Below are 20,511 nucleotides of genomic sequence, written 5' to 3' on the forward strand. Positions count from 1 at the left end.
TAACAATGAAAGAAGCGTAAAACCCTCAAAGTAATGGATACACTGAATGATTAAACCGTAATAACATGTATTTTATGAACCCTCCGATCTCATCATGTCCATTCAATCTTATATATAGACAGTTTGAACAGGGAAATCTTATCAGCAGATTAATCTGTTATATGTTATAAAAACATAGTGATTTTGAATACGAAAATAAATAAGAAACGTGGTGATTTAGAATTTGACTTATAAATCAAAGGACTGTGAAGCAGCCAAATTTGTTTTAAGACATTGATTATCATTGTATCAAAGTATAAAATTGATCGAAATTTCAATGCATCTTTAAATGGCATTGCATACATTTATCAATAAGGATCGAACTTTACAGTTAAACTTTCCTTGCTATACATATTTTTCAAAAATCGGAACTGAATTAGTATAAAGAAAATTTTATGAATTAGAAATAACAATTACAACTATATGTATACTATTAAGTGACAACTATACTATAAATAACTACTGCTGAAAATAAATGAGGTATGTTTGTGTTTCCGGGCGACACATAAAGTATTTATGCAACCTGAAGAATTTGATTGGCATTTTCCATTAATTAAATTTCATACGCATGTCGAATCAAATAATAGAATGAAAATAACTTTTTGTGTTCAAGTCAGAAGGGAAAAGGCAATATTCATACATATATCATAGAAACTATACTACTGATGAAATATTAGTGTTCATATATTACCGGTAATATGCGTCTAATATTAATATTGATAGACGTTCTTGTCCTTTGGGATGAGTGATTATAATACTAATATTCATGGGGACTGAATACGGCTGTGGGACATAAAAGCTGATGCTTTTCCCGCTATTTCACATGCGCAACGAGTTTGCTTGGTTGATCCCGAGTAATGTCAAGATAACTAGATATTTTTATTTGAAATACAAACCCATTTTAATAGCCTAGTCCATTATATTACATATAAAATTCAAATAATTTCAGATTTGGAATAAAAAATATAAATAAAAAAAAATAACAGTATCAAATATATTTGAAATATGAAAAGTGAATTTTATCGAAAGGTTATGCAACATTTTCAATTTTGCCGTTGAGGTTCTATTTCTCTCTTTTATGTAGTATGTAACAATTTCAAAGCTGTCAGTGAGAGATTTGCAACACGAATGTTCGACTACAATAAAACTTTTAATTCATTTTTTTACAAATACTTGTCTAATCATTAAAATAATAAGATATAATTATTTAACAGACACTGTTTTCCGGATATAGACCTTACATATCTACATGTATTTTACAAACGTTTTAAGTAAACTCGATAAACTTTAGTGCAATATAGATTGTGTATATTTTCTTATAAGATTGAACAATAGAAGTTATAACAGACTGTGAAGTTAATTGTACCGAGTAAGGTCGGACAGAATAACGACTCCAAGAGGTTATGCAGTACTAGCTAATGAAACGCAAATTGGAAAAAAGAAACAACGTCTTGCAGCAATAGTCTAACATTGGAAAGCTGCGGCAGTAGGTAAATAACTATTTTCAATTCACTTGGTTCAGTGTGAGTGTATGCTTAATTGAGGGAAATGATATTGATATTCTTTGTATTTTCAGAAAAGACTTTGATAAAACAAAAGCATCAACAATTTTGGGGAACAATGTTTTGATATGTATTTGCGTGTAAATAGTTATAAAATAAATATTGGTATACCTTTAGGCTTATTTTCGAATATTTACATCATATACTAATACAATGCGTGTTAGAAACAAACAAAATGAAAAAAGTATTACATTTTCTGACAACAATATTTCCTAATCATAAGCATTGACATTCTTCGATGACCTTTTGTCGGTACCAACGGTAAATTTTTAAAAAAGAAAAATGTTTTGCCCTTTTTTGGAACGAACAGATTTATGTCATTTAAGATCCTCAGCAACTATCTTACAGTACAGTTATAATTTAGAAATGATTTGCAGGATTAAAATCGTAGAACCAAAAATCATACGGGTAAAATCATTTAGTTTAAATACATTATGTACTTTTCTCTTTCTTAAAAGAATGATATATCAAACCTTTTGCACTTACAATTAAAACATTTACCCAACTCTTTGCAATGGCAGTCTAATCTACCGAGCATTTAATATTCTCATAATATTTATGTTAGACTTCAAAGGAAAAGTAATCGCTTAATTTTGCAAAAATAACCGTTAAAATATATATGAAAAAATGTGAAACATTTGTAAAACAAGTCCTAAATAGGTGCTTAAAGGTCTTCAAACTAACTTACATGAAAAATTGAAAATTTGGACAATTTAATTTAACTAATGAGTATGAAAATATAACTAAGTATACACTGTACTCGTATGGCAATGATAAATGTAATTATGACTATTTTCTAGATGAGTCTTATGGAGTCATTCTTAAAATAAGTATATAGTTATGCATGTATTTTGAAAAAGATAATAGTATAGTTACTGACTTTATTGGAGAGGATATGAAGGATGTAATTACAAATATAATTATTTCAAAATATTACGAAACCGAGTGTGACCAAGATTTCTTTGTAATTTTTGATATATCATTTATCAAATATCAAAATGTAATCAAACAAATCGTTATCTTAAATTAAATCAAATTAATGAAATACTACATAATTGTGTACTCGTACATATGTAAAACGCAATGTAATCTCTTGAACAAAAAGCGTTTATTAACACAAATTGTGAATGCTGCTACTTGATAATCTTTTCATAAATTTTAATTTAGGCCTATTTTACTGATTCATTTTTAAGCAGTAAAAAACTTAAAGTATTGCAAATAATAATGTAACTATATTTCCAACCTTGTGTCAATAAACAAAGATGATAAATTGGCTAGACGTTATGGACTGTTTTGATATTGCGGTCTAAAAAAATGAAGAAAAAAAAAACTTCTTATAGATTTACATTACTTTGATATCCGCGCCAGGCTATCATACAATTGGTTTACTATAATAAACTTGTACATTATATTAAGTATTGTAGTGTGATAATGCAGATTTAAGTGTTTGATAGATTAACCTACTGTCAATAAACGTGTCCTTTACTTTCTATCGTATTAAATCAATACAGATGAAAAGAAAATGAATACAATTTATCCGTGTTTGATGGTTACAAAGAAAATTTGAATAAAATTATAATATTCATTTTATCTTGTAATGAAAGAAAACTGCATGTCTTGTATAGCATAGTGTCTCATCTACAGAATATGACAAAGTTACTTAATTTCATTTATTATTAGTTAGATTTTTCCCTCTTACAAACACTGAGTATTTTCATAGAAATTATTATTTTAAAATTAATTATTTGTATCTGTAGCTTCACAATTTTACTTATTAGAAAAAAAGAGATTAAGACATAGCTTCATTTTATCTATTTTCACGTCGAATGATTAATATTTTTTAAGGTATCACCCAACATATTTTCAATTTGACACATATTATATAACCGTCTGATTTAATATTTATCACCGCTTAAATGAGACAATATATTTATAAATATATCTTTAAATGATAAATTGAAAACAGATTCATAGATAACCAAACATATGAAATGTTTTAGCCTTTAGTTTGTTTAACCTTTTTGCACAAGTAATATATCAATAATACAGTTAGAAATGGCACTGATAATGCATAGCAAAAGTACTTGTATACCAAATCTGATTTGATTTTTTTATGTTTTGCATCAGAACAATAAAATGATTCATTTAAACAGAGAAAAGTAACTTAAATCACTAAACGTGTGGCGCTCTCTTGTTAATATTATTATTATTTGTTATAATGCAACGTAGAACGCAAGAACGAATATATCGAAATCATTCATATGACAAATGTTTTGTGCAAAATTTAAAGACAAATCTTAGTTGTAAAATCGAAATGTTTTTAAAAACAGGCAACTAAATATGGCCATTGTAGGATTGCTCTATAAGTAAAATGTATAGAAGCGTATACTTAAATGCTGCAGATAATTTGGACGATGAAAACAAATAAATTCAACTGACACATTTGATAAATGAATTGAAAAACCTTAGTTGAATTGAATTGTAAATCTGTATTAATGAAAAGACATATAAAGATATTTTCCGCTAAAGTCGCAGATAAACTTCATTCAAAAGATGAGGCTCCTGCTTGTACGAACACGAACAGTGTCCGGTATTTGAAGCCCGGTCACTCATTCCTTGAACTGCTTCAACCTTATACCAAGGCATGAGAACACTATGATTAATAAAAGAAACCTGATAACAACACAAACAACCTAAGAATGGCGATCTAAAAGAACGGATTGTTCCAAATAAAAATACAAAAAAGATATGTATACGATATTTGGTTATGGGAGTATGACTAAATTATGGAGCTCAGTATATCAAAGGTCAATACTAAACATGAAACAGCGCAAAGCAACCGAAGAACGGATATTTGAAGCACATAATGTTCCAACCGAAAATACAAAAGAAAATGCATGAATACAATTTGAAATGAAGTTCTTACAGTTGTGAAGAACGACGCTGGCCTTTGTTGTCCACGGGAACTTGGAGACTGCCGTCAAAAGATCCTCTTAACACACTTCCACGACGACTTACTGCCGGAGACACGTTTAAGGTATCCATTTTAATGGAATCCTGACGGTCAGTCACTTCATCAACATCAATATACTGTAAGAGTTATCTTTTCTTTTTCTCTTTTCTTTATTGTTTACAGTAATTTTGAAACCGAAGTCTTAATATCCATCTGGCGGTTTACCATCGATGTTTTATTCAGAGACATTTTTTGCACATATTCCTGACAATTAGTTATTTTAACAACACGAATTCACTATTATTATGACATGTATTCATATCGCCCATTATTACATTTTTTTCAACAAGTTATGTTATATATTCTATTGAAACTTTTAAAACCGAAATATTTTATCATAGTTGGAAATGGATGTGTGATCGTCCTACACAGAAACATAATTGCTTTAACTTTTTATGAATCTTTATTCATTCAAACATAGCTCAGATGTTACTGTTTGTGTTATATTTCATTTCATTTCTTCTAGAAATATATTTGAAAGATATTGTTTGCAATGTCTCAATTTGCTTACAAAGGAGTCAAATAAACGTCCACTTGACATTAAATTACAATACGATAGGGGGTTAATCGCATTTCAATGAGTCAAATATTAAATCCAAATTTATTCATCCTCCATGAATTGAATATATTAAAAGTGACAAGATATTTGATCCTATACAAAGTTAGGTATAAACGATAGAAAGGATAGCACACGTTTAGTATTACTTAAAACATAAATATCCTGATAGATTGATTATCATATTACTAGAACACTTATTTTACATTTACAATTGATCCCTTTTGGTTCAATTAACATCAAAGTGTATCCTGTGATGAAAGCACATGAATGTTTTAGTTCAATTAACTTCAATGATAGCTCATGAAAGCATAAATCTATTTCCAGATAATAGTTGCCGTTATTTACTGGGTAAATGTGCATCATCAAAGCAACAATGACAGATCCATGAGAGTCTCAAAGACTTTGACTAATTTTGAAGTAAACGATACCTTAATTTCATGTAATTGTTCATTGATGTCCTATACAAAATCAAACAGTGCAAACTCTAGAAATGTTATCTTTATAAATACCTTAAATAATGAAATGGTTAAATATATAGAAACAAACGTAAATTACACAAATGATCTGTCATCAAGGAAAGATTGGCAGTAATGGTAAGACTAGTACTGGGGAAAAGCATTTTATGTCTTACTTAAATTGACAAACAACAACAAAAAACACACACACAAAATCACACAAAAAACACACTGTTAAAGCAAATGATTTACTAAAGGGTATTTTTGTGGTCTATGGCTTTTCTTTTCATCAGATAGGCGAAACATTTCATGCACTGCTGTGGCAATACTTTGACTTATATCAATGAAAATCTTGTGCAGTCCCAGTAAAATGTCAGTATGCAAGTATGTTAATGACATTCTTTATTGTCATTATTAAACTATATGCTAACATTCAAGGTCAATGGTGAGTGAAAACATAAATCATGCTCATTTCAATCATATCTGCAATTTTGCAATACAAATAAACTCGTCAAATGAAATTATATCTTAGAAAAAATACTCGCAAAATGTATTATAAATGCATATTTGATATAAAATAACAAACTACGTTTAATCTAAATTTAAGTGGTAATTCATTCATTTTAGTGTTAAGAATAACTAAACATAATTGCACTATTTGATCATAGATTTAATCTTTCCTTGTCTTCTTTTCGTGCAATTCTCTTGTTCTTTTCTTTATTATTTCGAGAATTTGGTACTATCTGTTCACAGTGATAATTCTGATAATCTAGTTAATTATCATGATAGGTATTTTTTTTGTCTATCTCGCTGGTGCTTCTTTTTTTCTCTTTTTTTCTTTCTTTTTCACAATTGATACATGTATAATATTATGTCTATTTGCAAAATATCATATGTCACTGAAATAAAGAAAAAATCTAACTAACTTACTTAACGCATATCTTCATATGGTTATACAATCTCTGTCACAATATTCAACAGTTAATCAAACAACTGGTCCAATAAAAAGAATTGTTTGATATTGCAGTTTTAAGTGTTTGATAGATTAACCTTCTGTCAATAAAGAGGTTTTTTTATACTCTCACTTTCGTATTAAATCTCTACAGATGAGTATGAAATATAATCATTGCGTTTTTGATCGTAACAAAGAGAAATTTGAATGACAATTTCATTGAAAGGAAACTTCTATAACAGGTATAATTGTGTTACAATATAAAGAAAATAAGACAAAGGTAAATTCGTCAGAAATCACAATCGGATTAAGCTTGTACTTCTTAAACGAATAAAGAACGTTCATATTCAATATAAAATGTATGATATAATATTCTAATTCTAATAATGAAGGTCTACTTTAATTCAAGTTATACACGTCACTTTACATTTCTCATTTTACATGGATTGAACATTAGTAACCGTAACCTTACCATATAAATACATCTGTTTCACCCAGCCCGATGAAGATACAAAATGGCTTCAAATAATCTTATTATTTTTGAAACCATGATCTTGCATAAACATTGTCGATTATGGGAACATATATATATCTCTTGGAGAAAATATCCGTTTATTTTGAACTAAATGCACATGAAGAGATTTTTGATATCTCTAATTATTCTTACATTACATTCATTTTCAATGGACCTTAAAAACGGTATTTCGCTTTGTAACATAACGACAAACTTTTATAAGGAAATGACAATGTCAAAGAAAGTTAACTTGTTTCAATTGTAAATTTTGTGATGCTGTTTATAGATACTTAAACTGATATAGGAAATAAAACAACAAATCACTTAATATATTTATATACAGAATCCATTTACATTGTAACCTGGTTATATTGGTGTTTGTGCATGAAAGAAAATTCGACTATTACAGGAAAAGGCGGTGCAAAGTTTTTGCAATTAAATTATGCAAGTATAATACCGATAAAGAAAATTGACTATGGTAAAAAAGGTAATAATTAAAAAACGCCAATTGAGAAACAAGACTTGAACGTTAAGTAATTAATTTCAGCACATTGAGTATGATTAAGCTTTCTGATCGAAAGTTAACAAAAGTCTGTTATTTTAAGATCTGATGTCTTAGTTAAATATTCCTGACAGAGTTTTACAAAATAACAACAAAATATCGTCACCTCATTGCAGTAATTGGTTAATTTCTAGCATATTGTATGGATTAGCAATATGGTGACGACATGTTGGTTAAATTTGGACCTCAGTATATCAACTTAAATTTTAAACATGAAAACAACACATATCAACATAAGAACGGCGATCTGAAGAACAGAATGTTCCAATTGAAAATACAAAAAAAAATAATGTAGATATGTATATGATTGATTTGTTATGAAATTCTTACAGTTGTGAAGAGCGACGTCGGCCTTTGTTGTCCACAGGAACTTGGAGACCACCGTCAAAAGATCCCCGCAGTATACTTCCACGACGATTAACCGTCGGAGAAACGTTTAAAGAATCCATTTATGAGGACCAGTCTTTTAAACAACCGCAATTCAGTGTCAGTACAAAGACGTATGAAAATGTGTATATACAAAATTTAATCATTTATTCCTTTTGTGCAATCATATATTCCTTTCTCCTTTCAAGAAGTTACAAAAAAGAACCAGCTTTGAAATTATATGCAAACAATCTTCGTAATGGTTTAACTGTTTAATTATCTAAAACAGCTTGTCAACGTTGAAGCCAAATAAAACTGTAACACTATTTATTAAAGTTACTATTTACCACTAATCACAGCTTTTCAGATCATCACGAAATTCAAATTCTAAAAGATCTGTTTATTTGAGAAGTCTCAATTTTCATCCAAAAAAAGTAAAAAAAAAATCCACTTATACCGGTATTTAGTTACGCTTACCACATTTCAATGAGTCAAGTAAAATACAGAATGTCAACCTTTCCTCATCAATAAAGTATTAAATAATCACCATGTTCCGCTTATTTTTACATAATAATTGCAATAATTCCAACCCAAAATCATTTGACTTTAGAGAGAGATTTGTTAAATACACTTGTAGATTTAAACATAAATGTTCATATTGCCTTGAATATGGCATGACTAAAACATGAGTTTCTTTTTCTTTGACCCGATTTACTTGGAATATATTTATTATCACTCCCACCTTCCTACAACATGTTTTATTTTTCTTAATTTCCGGGTTAGGATTTTATGTCGCAACATAACAATAAAAGGTGCATAAAACTCTCAAAGATATTGATGCAATATAAAAAACCAAAAACAATCACTTCTTTTTGCATGTGACACTGGCTCTGGATTTGCTATATCCTAAAATCTACACAACAGAATAAAGAAATGTTATCTATATCAGTCAAATCTATTGATTTATAATACAATAAATGTATTTTTGAATTGGAAAATATATAAAAACCAAAACGAAGTTCAATGTATCGAAAATGATTTTAATACAATGACTGACAATGATTGTAAAGATGGTGATGGCATTACAAAATTATTTGTCATATAACTAACGCATGCTTTCGAAAAAAATATTGAACCATTACGTATATCTTTTCATTACTCATGATTAATATAAAATCGGCCTGTCGAATGGTCTGATTATGCATTTGTCAGCCTTTTCTGGCTTTAATAAAATTCTATGTGAATTGATAACAAAAGTAAAGTTACTAGATCCTATATGTTTTTACTAGACTCTATATGTTTAACTATTACAGGTGACCTTGTGTTGGATCTTATATGTTTATCTATTATATATGGCCTTGAAGATACAATAAACAAGATATTATTCATTAAATAATTTTCATTCATAAAATACGATACGACTACCTTTCTATTTCTTCATAACTTGGCTTGCAAGTTTCAAGTTTCATGACTTACATTTATTCCATCAGCATAAAAATTGTTAATATCATTTCACAATCTCTTCATATCCGTAAAAGAACAAACAAAGGTACTTTCAATACATTTTCATTGTGACACTAAATAAGGGCAACAAAGCATTTTTGTCATCAAAATGTCAAATACACTTATTATGTATGAAGAAAATTGAGTGCAACCCCTTAAAATGATCAAAGAAAGATAAGGTAGATTAAGAATGAGGCAGACACCTAGGAAAGGTAAAAGAAAGAAAATGAGATGAAGAAAAAAGTATGTGAAGGGATGCGAAGAGAGAGTCACAAAGAAGGACATTAAAAATGACAAATGTACAAAGGGACAAGGGTAGAGAGGATTAAGAAAAAGATTTTTAAGAAATAGGAAGAAGAAAAAGAAGATGATGGTGAAGGAGAAGAAGAAGTAGTTGAGAAGATAGATTGACGGAATGGTACAAAGAAAGCATCTGAAGATGAAAACGAAAAAAAAAAGGATTTAGACAGAATGATATTTTATTTGTAATGTTGATAACATTATTGCATAGTGTCTTTTTATGAATTTTGTGACTCGAGAGATTAACAGAAAAACACATTTGACAGCTCCAACAAGACATCGGAGATATGCACCAAAGCTCTGAGTCAAACTCAAAGTATGACTGCTACAGTGTTTGTTAAAAACATAACATTCAAAGTTGTCCCAAACGAGAACGTATATATCTAGTATCATTTGAAAAGTAAGTACTAGAAATGTTAAAATATTTTGTCAATCGAATTGCTTTTCAAAGAGCGTTGGAGTTAAAGAGTTCTCATTATTAGTCATATTCAGGGAATCAGTAGTTTATAAAAAAATATGGCATTCCAACAATACTTAATCTTTCCAATTCCTTAATTATTCTATTTGAATGTGAACAAATGTTGTCGTGTTACTTCCGATACAAGCAAATATATCCTCTCCTTGTTTTAAGCCCGTTTGGAATTGAATCATGCAGTTTAAAAATTAAATAGAATAAACATGTAGTTATAGAAGTTTTAATGCATTTGTTAACATAATTAGTTCAACTGTGTTTGTAAGTAAAACCAAAACAAATAAATACATGTACAAAACCAACGACATAAAATCATGAAACAAGAAGGTATTCAGAATAACACTGATTTAAATTGAAAAAAAAAATTCTCTTCAATTTTAAAGTAGGCTTTTTCTTGCATTTTCATTGTCTTAATGCAACTCATTCAACTGTAAAGTACCAACTTACAAAAATGACTGTAATTTGTATCCACTGTTTTTTTTGTGATAAAATGCTCGTTGCTGCATAACATTGGGTATATGATACAGGTGGATATTGGGGTTTATCTGGAGTTCCTCTCCCTGACACTTTTTGCAGTAACAAAGACAGAAAAGCAATTGATAAAAAAAAACCAGGTGATCAAACTTACATTTTAGATTTCGTCGTCATCATCACCATCATTTTTGAGAATTTATCTCCCTTTGTATCAGACGCAGCGCTTGGTGCTCTTCCATGGTCATCATCATTACTGCCAAAATAAAATACAACAATAGATACACGGAATTCAAACAGACCTTATTACGACCCCATGTGAAGCCAGCATTTTATATAATAATTAAACGTTCAAATGAATACTTTGATGCTTCTTTTTTCAAATAAGATCTATCAAATCCAATAAATATATGTATACGGTGCACATCAACTCTGTCAAATATACAAAAGGGAGCTTAACGCTTATTGATATAGTCGAAACGAGTTCATGGATTAATTTCCTTCGATCATCGACCTTTACATTATACTTTATTTTTATATGATTTAAATGAAGATAACTTACTCTTGCTGTTTTGAAGCCGCCGTCTGCCTAAAATGTAAAATAAGAATTTAAAATTAAGGTAACTTTATTGTTATGTATTCATAAGTTACGTAAAAGCCAAAGAATGGCCAGTTCGAGTCAGGTTGGTGGTAATTTTCGTATTATTTTAATTGGTACACCGAAACCATTCAATGGTTTGATGCTTACATAGAAAACTTTTTGTTGTTTCCTCTCGTTATTTCATTTGAGGTTAGACTGGTATAGATATATTATAGCACCGGATTCCGAATCAGAAGGCCGTTGGTTTCGAATTCCACGAACGACGATATTCTAATTATTCGGTGAACACTCAAAGGAAGCAGACATTTGACGTAATCTTAAAGTGATACACCTTAAGAGGTTCACATTAAAGGGACAAAAATATCGTGGATCACATAAAGCACTATTCTTATTAACATATCCAAAACTGATATTTTTTAAATAAAAAATAAAAACAATGCCATGTTTCGTTTCATGTTTTCAATGGACACCTTTTCATTAATCTATCTTGTGGATATCTTTATTTAAAAAAAAGTAGAAATTTCACTTACTTTTTCATAACATTCCCGAGAAGCTTCTTAAAAGCTGCCATTTTTACAGCTTTGTGTGGTTATAATTCCTTATCTGTAAAATAAAGTTATATGGTCAAATGCAAATGAAAATCTTGTTCTAAGAGCACTACAAACACAGTAAAATAAACTGAATATACGGTACTGTATGCTGATGCTTTAGAAGATGTTTCTTTTATTGTGCAAAATAACAACGAACAAAACAATTAAAAACACAAGAAAGAAAATGTTATTTTACAAAAGAATGATTTTGTTTTACTTAGTTACACAGAATGTAATTGTGACTTTAAATAGTAAAAAAAACTTCCGTTTATGCTGATTATGACAGACCACATAATAAAACTCATTTTTATACTTCTCTGGTCCAGATTCTTAGTACTTTTGTAAAGAAAATTTCCTTTTTATAATACAATGCACTATCATGGTCAATGAACGTTTAATATGTATAGTGACATAAGCATCAAGAAGCAATTTGTCAAATATGTGTGATGAGAATTTCAAACAATTTTGCGTTCCTTATAAATAACAGTGTTATATATAGTAGATGGTTTTAATTATACAAGTATTAGAGGTAATTTTACATTGAATATTTGAACGACAAAGCTTTTAAAATAGTTATAAATACTTGATTATATAAAAGATGAACATATGACTACAAAGTATAATCTTGGACTCATAGCAAACTGTGTAATGCTTTTGTTGGTTTAAATTTAAGTTATGCTTCTGTAATATGGGGTTTTGCAAAGTTTAAAGAATTAAAATGAATTAATTTGTTTTACAAACGAGTATTAAGAGTTAGATTACATTCTACTAATGCTGCTGTAAATGGATTTATGGAAAGATATCTTTTATACATCAATCGAATGGTAACATAATTATAAGATCAATCATAAATAAGAGCGTTAATAGCGGAAATAAAGGTCATACTAACTGGGTTTCTCTTGTAAAAATATGATGTTAGAAATAGGTTATGGATTCGATTTTTTACCATCCCTGTTTTGTTAGAGTTAATGCATTATTTGTTAATTTAAATGTAGATAGATATATACTTTTGAGCAAGAATAGTATTGGAACACAAGGTCTGTTCTGAATATGAATAGTCTTTATTTGTGCAAATATATAAAAGAGTCATTTATAGATCAAATTTTTTTTAAACATAATATGACCTAAAATGCTGTTAAACTTATTACCTTACTGCCTTTGTAATATTGTAAGTATATGATTTAACTTTTGTAATATGTTATGGTTATGTTATATGTTTATCATTGATTTACTCATGTTTAATAAAGTATCTTTTTTGCCTTACTTTATTCTTTTGTTTTTTTCTTATGAGTAATAGTTGATAAATAGTACATTTAAGTAAATCATTTAGTTGTAATGATTACTTGTCAAACTTTTAATGATAGTTATAATCCATCCCGTCCTTTTGATATTCTCTTCCAAGACATATAAATGCATATACGCATATCTTGTATCTTCCAAGACTTTAGTGTCAAGGAGAAGAAGCAGAAGTAAAAGAAGAAGAAGAAGTAAAAGAAGAAAATGATGATGATGATAATGATGATGATGATGATGATGGTGATGATGATGATGGACGAAGAATTTGGAAAGACGACGAAGAAAAAATAACAAGATTAGATTATAAAAGTTTGTAACCATTTTGAAATCTCGATGTCATTCTATTATATTTTAATCGATTTCATCTAATGATTAAATGCTTAGATAAGTTTTATTATTACATAATATCCTACCTTATTTTGTTTACAACTCTAGTGACGTTGTCTTTACCTCATGTTATACGAAACTTTATGAATAAAATATCAATCCAAAGTGATACTGTTATCTTAAATTCCATCCATCAATTCATTGTGATACTGATAAAGCTTTTGAAAACCAGTTTAAAGTATCAAATTATAATAAATCCTACAAAAACGGTATTTTTTATGAAGACATTTTTTTAACAGGCACAAGTTATTTGTGTTGAATTTATGGTTTTAAGGTTAAGTAATATATAAAATGTTAAGTGTTTATTTGAAATAACGACAATACGACTCCGGAGGGTTTTGAAAAAGAAGTTGCGATGGGCAAAGATATCAAAAGAAATAAATCTTTACGATAGAATCATTAACTGTGGTACCGTATAATTACTTATCTTAAAGCAATACCAGTTAAACAAATATTAAACTATATAGCTCATTGGTGGCTCTTTTCTCTGCCTATTGAAAGAAAGCTGTAAAATCAATTTGCTTTTACAAATCATTCAATAATTTTGATTTATGAAATATGGCTATCAAATAATACACCATTTTTCATAAAAGAGCGACGTCATACAGTTATAAAATGAACAAATCATACTAAGTAAATAATACCGACTTTTTTTTTTATTACATTGTATTTTCTACATTTGGATTTGCTATTGTCATAACAATCTGCGAGTGGTTTGTGGCAATGACATTCTTTAGGGAATCTGTAGCTGAACAGTCGTAAGCAAGAAAGCTTATTGCAATAAATCAATCGATAAAACATTTCATATAGATTCAAAATGCATCTCAAAATTGTGTACATGTTTGTATTTTAAAATGGTTCGTATTTTAGTTTAGAAATTATTTTTTTTGTATGATGATGTTTCATGTACAAGTCTTTCAAAAAGGAACATTTTATTTTGTATCATCACCTGGGTTAGATAAGGGTTGTAGAAATTAGGGCCAAACAGATAGTTTGACAAAATTGATTATTGTAATAGAATAGCACGAGCAAAACAAAAAGAATGTCCAAACGGGAAACAAAAGTACACCACTATAAGGCAATGTTTTAATCACTGAAGCCTGGCGTCCAACCGTTCACCGAGCTATCAATCAATACAAATAGTTCATTAATGACAAATTATTCATTATAGATTTATTTTACGACTGTAAACGAACATTTATTGAAATAATGGAATTGATACGGAACTATTTTTCATGTTAAATCAAGCTTATTTTAATTGTTAAGATATGATCGTCGATTATTTGTGTCGAGATTTTAAGATACTGTCAAATAGTTTGATCACGAATAAAGAAGCGTTTGATAAAAATGTAAACACGTTTAAGAAAAACAGAGGTAATAAGACGGAGATAAAACCTTAATAACTGATTTGAAGATATCACTCCTGTCAGATCATTTCATTAAAAAAATAACAAATGATGAAATACATCAAGTAAAAAAAAACTTACACCTATTAAAGCAGCTAGCCTCCATATTCATGCTAGTTTTCACGAAAATCTTTAAAATGTATTAAAAAGTAAAATATTGTTACGTGAACAAGGGAAATAATTTACACATTGCAAACGACACTTAAAATGCACGAAAAGTATCAAAAATATGTCAAAATCTGAAAGAAAAATTACCCTTAAGTAGAAATAGTGTGATAAATACCGTAAAATCAGTCATTCATACATTGCATATAACATGTGTATCATCTCCTAAATGGTGAATATTTTTACTTTTGTTGCAATCTTTGTACATTTTTCCCAAGCTTAATTTTCTTGACATAGTTTGGCTCATCTGAAGGCATGCAGCTTTAAAGGATATCAAATATTTCACTTATAACTTATGTTATATGGATTATTATAGATTTTGTCCATTAAATTCAAAACAAAATAAAACGATTCCTGTAACACTTTCGGGTACTTGAAACGGTGCAGATTTTCCGTGATACGGTGCTTCCATTCAAGATAGAGAAAGGTAAACAGCAAGAGGGTACTTATCATTTTATTTTCTATGTATTTAGACAAATCCATTTTATATAGTAAAAGAAGAATAGTTGCATGTAACGTAAAAATAAATTCACTATAGGGTCAATAAGTTCACAATGTATGTTACACATGAAATATATGATTTTTTTACTAAAAACTTTTGTAAATAAATGTACATGAAATTTGAACCGAGAGAAGTGGTAAGTTTTTGAGTCAATCTCCGTACAAGTGGCATTTATATTGAAGTGAATAGTCTTATTTATTACAGTAAATGTATAAAGTCATATGTGCAATTTCAACATTTCTTCTGTCAATGTGTTCTGTCGAAATGTGTTTACTTTCTGTTTCGTCTCGACAACGGTGCAGACACTTAGCAACGTTCACGGAAAGTCCGCACCGGACACGCACATCTGGTCATCTTTGTCTAAATCTTGTTTACAACCTTCTTTTGAGGGCATACAATCCAATTAAAGGACCTTTTCTTCTTCTTCAAAGTAACAATATAGGACAAAAGAAAAACAAAAAAATCTCTAGCTGACAATATTTATTTCTTACAAACTCGGCAAATTCTAGTGAAAAATTAAAAGGACTACACCGAGGGTTTTTGACATTACAGGACTGGAACTATTTCTTTCAAGAGTTGTGTATTATCTGACGGAGGTCGGACCATCAATACAATAACTTATATGCAAAAGTTCATGTCATTTGCTTGGTATTTCAGAATAACCATTTTTACCTTTACAAAATGACCTAAAAATGAAATATTACCTGAAATAAGAACAGAAGTCAACTTTCAATTTAATTGTGAGTTTGTTTCTTTATTAAGTGCCACCATTGATATCATGTCAGAATTTCAAATTTTATGTTTTTATATATTTTTTTACTTCAGCGCAGCTCCTATAATTAATTTACTTGCCTATTTATAACTTTAAGGCGTTAACATAGGTTCAACAAAAAATTACATATCGGTTAAAAAACCATGTTAACGAATATAAATGCAACGAAACAACAGCTGTACCTTAAATGGTGTTTCTTTTCCTTTAATCATCCAAGTAATGTTTAGAAAAGAACTATACTCGTATATCCATCAGGTTTTAGAATAACAAATCTCTAATTACGCACAAAACTACCTGTTTATCTGAGGGTAGAACAAACCGTTTTAGGGACATAGTATTCATTATAAAGTATTTATTGGGATTTGTGAAATTAATACCCATCGATAATCCCTCTAAGATGGTCAAAGGATTAACATTGTACTTTATGAATACATGTATTTTTACAGTCCAAAAAGTTTAAATCAAAACAATCAAGAAGTTAATACTACTTGACCAGTGATTGTTGGAATTGAGTTACTTATAATTATAGAAATCTTAATTTACTATTATATATGTACCCTCATCTGGCGACACACGCACACAAATCATGGTTGCTAACTTAAAGGCCCATTATGCCTCAGATATGCTATTATTTTTATTCATCTTTTGGTATATTTTTACAGATTCTTCAGCGATATAGATATATACTATATATATACTTTAGATAATCACTTGCTTCTGTTGCTATATTAGAAATTTGTATAGTAATAGTGAATTAGTATATCGTATGGAAGTCAAAATACTACTTTTTTGTATTTTCTGATCGCAGATCAGATAATACATAGCTAACATCCACGGTCTAACACAAAATTTCCTAACAGTCCTAACAACGCAAATTAGTTCTCACTCAAAACTGCTTAAAAACCAGCAATTTAAAAGAAAGAACAATTTTTGTTACAAGTGTCCAACAAATTACTACACCTTCAAACTTTTAAAGTAGCGTTGGCTAATAGAGTTGTCAATAAATGCACACTCACAAATTACGCGGATGAATATGATTTTAATCAATGAAAATGCTATTTTTAGCGATGTCGATTACCGAATACTACACAAATAAATCTGACTGCCGAGTAGTTGAATATATAGTTTCTACATGTTGGACTGTTTGGGCGAGAAAATTTTTGCAAAATTATTTACTTCAATTTTAAACAACAGGTTTACCCTGAACAAAATACCTCGAAATTACCCTAACCCGAAATGCAATGGAAATTCTAAATTTAGAATGACTTGATTTTATTCAGCTTATGATCTTAAAACTTCTTCGTGGTGCAGTGGTAACGCGCTCGTTTGGTGTGTGAGAGGTCTGGAGTTCAATTCCCAGTCGAGTCAACCATTTTTTAATTCTTTTTTTCAGTGTCTTTGTTAAGGAAATAGCCACGATATGCAAGGATAAAGTGTGGCTATCATAAAAAATGAACATAAATTATTTTTTGATGCAACTCTAGTTATGCAAAATTCCGTATGTATCAAACTCTGGTGCCCTGCAAGATGACTTATAGTACATAAAAATAAACTTATACAGGAAAACACATACAGATATACAGTACGATTTAGATTGCAGGGATCAGAAAATACCACAGAGCTTGCAGTCCTTTGATTACATATTGGTACCTTTTTGACAAATTACTGCACGTCTAGCGCTACCCTTTTCAGTTGTTAAACATCTAATATGCTCTAAATTCATTATAAACATGTTTAACATTTCTAAATAATTGAAACAAATATGGATTTCTGAGGTGTAATGTGCCTTTCATCTTTCAATCTGGACAAAACCATTATTAATTTTTAGCGGAAAATTTCAAAATAAGTTCTTTCTGGGTACCGAACAGCGCAGACCATGATCAGGCGGCGCCGATGTGCCATTTGATCTCGGTGTGCATTGGTCGCTCTGCATAAGTAGAATCTGTTGGTTGCCGTTAGCAGGCTAAGCTAAGTGTAATATTTACACTAAGTTTAATATTACCAGTACACCAGAGTTGGCTTTAGGTAGCGAGATGACACTGTTGCACTACCAAACCAGCAATGCAAGTTTGATCTCTTCCACTTCATCTGACAGGTAGGATGTCGGGTAAGGCTTTTTCCTGGTGTACCTTATAAAGGTGCGTTATCGAACCAGTGCTTGGGAAGTTGACGTCAGTAATCGCTTTGTCTCATAAAATCGTTTCAAAGCCACGAGGTACAAGATTTATAGATTCCACTTGTAATTACATGTTTCCTTATTTTTTACAGTGTTTAAACCCTCTTTGACATTCGTTATATTAATATCGCGGTTGTAAATTTCCCCCGCGACCCCACCCCCCTCCCCAAGATCTCTCTCGAATCTCAGAATTTTCATTAGCCAGTGAACATTATTTGTTGACATCTGACCAGATTTGAGATCGAGCTAAGAATTTGAGGCAGTGCCTATCTTGTTTAGGCGATTCTCATATGAATGTTTTTTTTTGTTTTGTTTTTTTGTTGTTTTTTTTTAGTTTTAAAATCTTATCGATTACAGCTGAATACGATATCGGATACATTGCCCTTCACCTCTGTACATTCTTCGTATCGTAAATATAGTCTCGAACATGTGTATGTACAAAATGCACGATAAACCGAGTTTGCACGTGCTAAGCGTGTTTCAAACACCAGTTCAGCGTGCGTGATTTTCGTGTTAAATTTATTATAGCTGCAATAAATTTATTCACATGTATGTATTTTCCGAACTGTCTGTTGTAGTACAGTTTCAAATTCCATAAATAAAACAATAAGAAATATTTCGTCCGTAAAGAGTATATGGGACATATCTATTTGGGTTTCCCATTTTTAGCTCGACTATTCGATAAGAATAAGTAGAGCTATTGTAGTCGGCGTTACCACTTATGTTAAAGTTTTTGTAATACCTCAAATATTTTCAAAGTCCATTGACATATGGCTTTGAAACTTAGCACACTTGTTCACCATCATGACCCCAACCTGTGGACAGGAGGAGGTAACTCTATGAAACATTTGGCAGAACAATGCCCCATTTTCAACTTAGAATTTACATTTAAGTTTCCATACCACCTCAGATATTTTCATATTCTATTGACATCTGGCTTTGAAACATGTTGAAATTTTATACTCTCTTTGAGAGCATAATAGGACTCTCTCCACGGTCTATAACTGTAACATGGATTTAAAGCAAAATTTTACCCTTTTGTTAACTTAGAAAATTTTCACTATCTTTTTATACTCTTGAGAGCATAATAGGACTCTCTCCATGGTCGATAACTGTAACATGGATTTAAAGCAAAATTTTACCCTTTTGTTAACTTAAAAAAATTTCACTATCAAGGCTCTTCAACTATCAAGCACTAAGAATAGTCGGTGAATAAGTGTGCAAAGTTTCAAAGCCATATGCCAATGGACTTTGAAAATAGTTGAGGTATTACAAAAACTTTGAAATAAGTGGTTACGCCGATACCGACACTGACGCCGACGCCCGGGTGACTACAATAGCTCTACTTATTCTTATGGAATAGTCGAGCTAACAAGAGCTATCAAAATACTGTTTTGTTTACATTTTTGCTGCTTTTGTGACAAATTCATTCACATTAAGTGATACTTTCTTCAGGCAACATGCATGTAACATGCTCTAAAACCATTATCTTAATGTTATAAAACTAATACATGTATTTCCCCTTTTTAAAAAAGTCAAAGTTAATTAAATAATTTTGTTTTGGAGGCATTATGTGCCTTTAAGGAAAATTCTATGTTCAATGGGAAGATAATTCTGAAAATACTGGTGCTAGTGTCATTAACCTTACAACATATAATGTGAAATGTAAAATGAGGAACATTTTCAAGTAAATCCCTCAAGAAATAAAGTAAGATTAAGAAATAATAATTCATTTTAAAAGAAATATTAGAATTCATGGGGGAGATAATTCTGGAAACACTGGTGCTTTTTTTGAAGTTTGTCACACATATAATGCTGAAGATGGTATTGAAAAATATGCCTCATGAT

The 20,511-nt window shown here is 29.9% G+C and overlaps 1 protein-coding gene across 2 annotated transcripts in view; it reads right to left on the bottom strand.

Annotated features, from left to right (window-relative positions):
• Nucleotides 1-11,955, bottom strand: part of LOC132747680 (androglobin-like) — a 145,201-nt gene extending 133,246 nt beyond the window's left edge. For both annotated transcript variants that reach the window (XM_060737156.1, XM_060737155.1), the window contains exons 1-3: nt 11,900-11,955; nt 11,331-11,357; nt 10,926-11,024 (exon numbers count right to left, since the gene is read on the bottom strand). In XM_060737156.1, the coding sequence (XP_060593139.1) occupies nt 10,926-11,024; nt 11,331-11,357; nt 11,900-11,940 (167 nt within the window). In that variant the 5' untranslated portion in view covers nt 11,941-11,955. The remainder of the gene's footprint in view (nt 1-10,925; nt 11,025-11,330; nt 11,358-11,899) is intronic.
• Nucleotides 11,956-20,511: the final 8,556 nt, after the last annotated feature.

This window comes from Ruditapes philippinarum, unplaced genomic scaffold (assembly GCF_026571515.1).
Source record: "Ruditapes philippinarum isolate M1 unplaced genomic scaffold, ASM2657151v2 ctg111_1_1_1_1, whole genome shotgun sequence".
NCBI lineage: Eukaryota > Metazoa > Mollusca > Bivalvia > Venerida > Veneridae > Ruditapes > Ruditapes philippinarum.